Source organism: Habropoda laboriosa, unplaced genomic scaffold (assembly GCF_001263275.1).
Source record: "Habropoda laboriosa isolate 0110345459 unplaced genomic scaffold, ASM126327v1 scaffold65, whole genome shotgun sequence".
NCBI lineage: Eukaryota > Metazoa > Arthropoda > Insecta > Hymenoptera > Apidae > Habropoda > Habropoda laboriosa.
Genome location: NW_017100254.1, coordinates 1,960,662 through 1,961,188, shown reverse-complemented (window position 1 = coordinate 1,961,188; position 527 = coordinate 1,960,662). Strand labels below are relative to the sequence as shown.

Genomic DNA, 527 nt, shown 5'->3' with positions numbered 1-527 from the left:
AAAATCAAAATTATGAATTTTCATGGAAAACAAATTTAATCCTTCCAATTATTTATCGCATATATTTATATTAATTATCGAACAGACTTGGTACGATCGTGAGCAATTTTTCCACACCTGGTACGTGTTCCTGCAACCAGCACACGACATGCAGGACAACACCCTCTATCGACACGACGTGGTGGACATAACCAGGCAAGCTCTTCAGCTCAAAGCAGACGAGCTTTACATCGATTTAATGGATGCGTTTAATAAGAAGAATATAACCGGGTTCAAGTAAGTTTTAGATTAACGCTACATTTGCAGATTAGAAATTATACTATCTACGGTAAATCGTAGATTACAAATTTCATTATCTACAACTGGTGCCAAAATCGCGATTGCACTGTTAAATGTGTCATTACCTACAACAGGTACATAAATTATCAGTTCTACTATCTACAGTAGATAAACATACTTTTGAAGCTCGGTAAAAAAAATTCCACTCTTAAAAAAATCACGTCATTATACTTGCTTTCTCAGAAAGA

At 34.9% G+C, this 527-nt stretch overlaps 1 protein-coding gene across 1 annotated transcript in view; it reads left to right on the top strand.

Annotated features, from left to right (window-relative positions):
* Window positions 1-527, top strand: part of LOC108572221 (alpha-N-acetylglucosaminidase) — an 8,750-nt gene that overhangs the window by 6,540 nt on the left and 1,683 nt on the right. Inside the window, exon 12 of the mRNA XM_017934420.1 lies at window positions 86-276. Within this exon, the coding sequence (XP_017789909.1) occupies window positions 86-276 (191 nt within the window). The remainder of the gene's footprint in view (window positions 1-85; window positions 277-527) is intronic.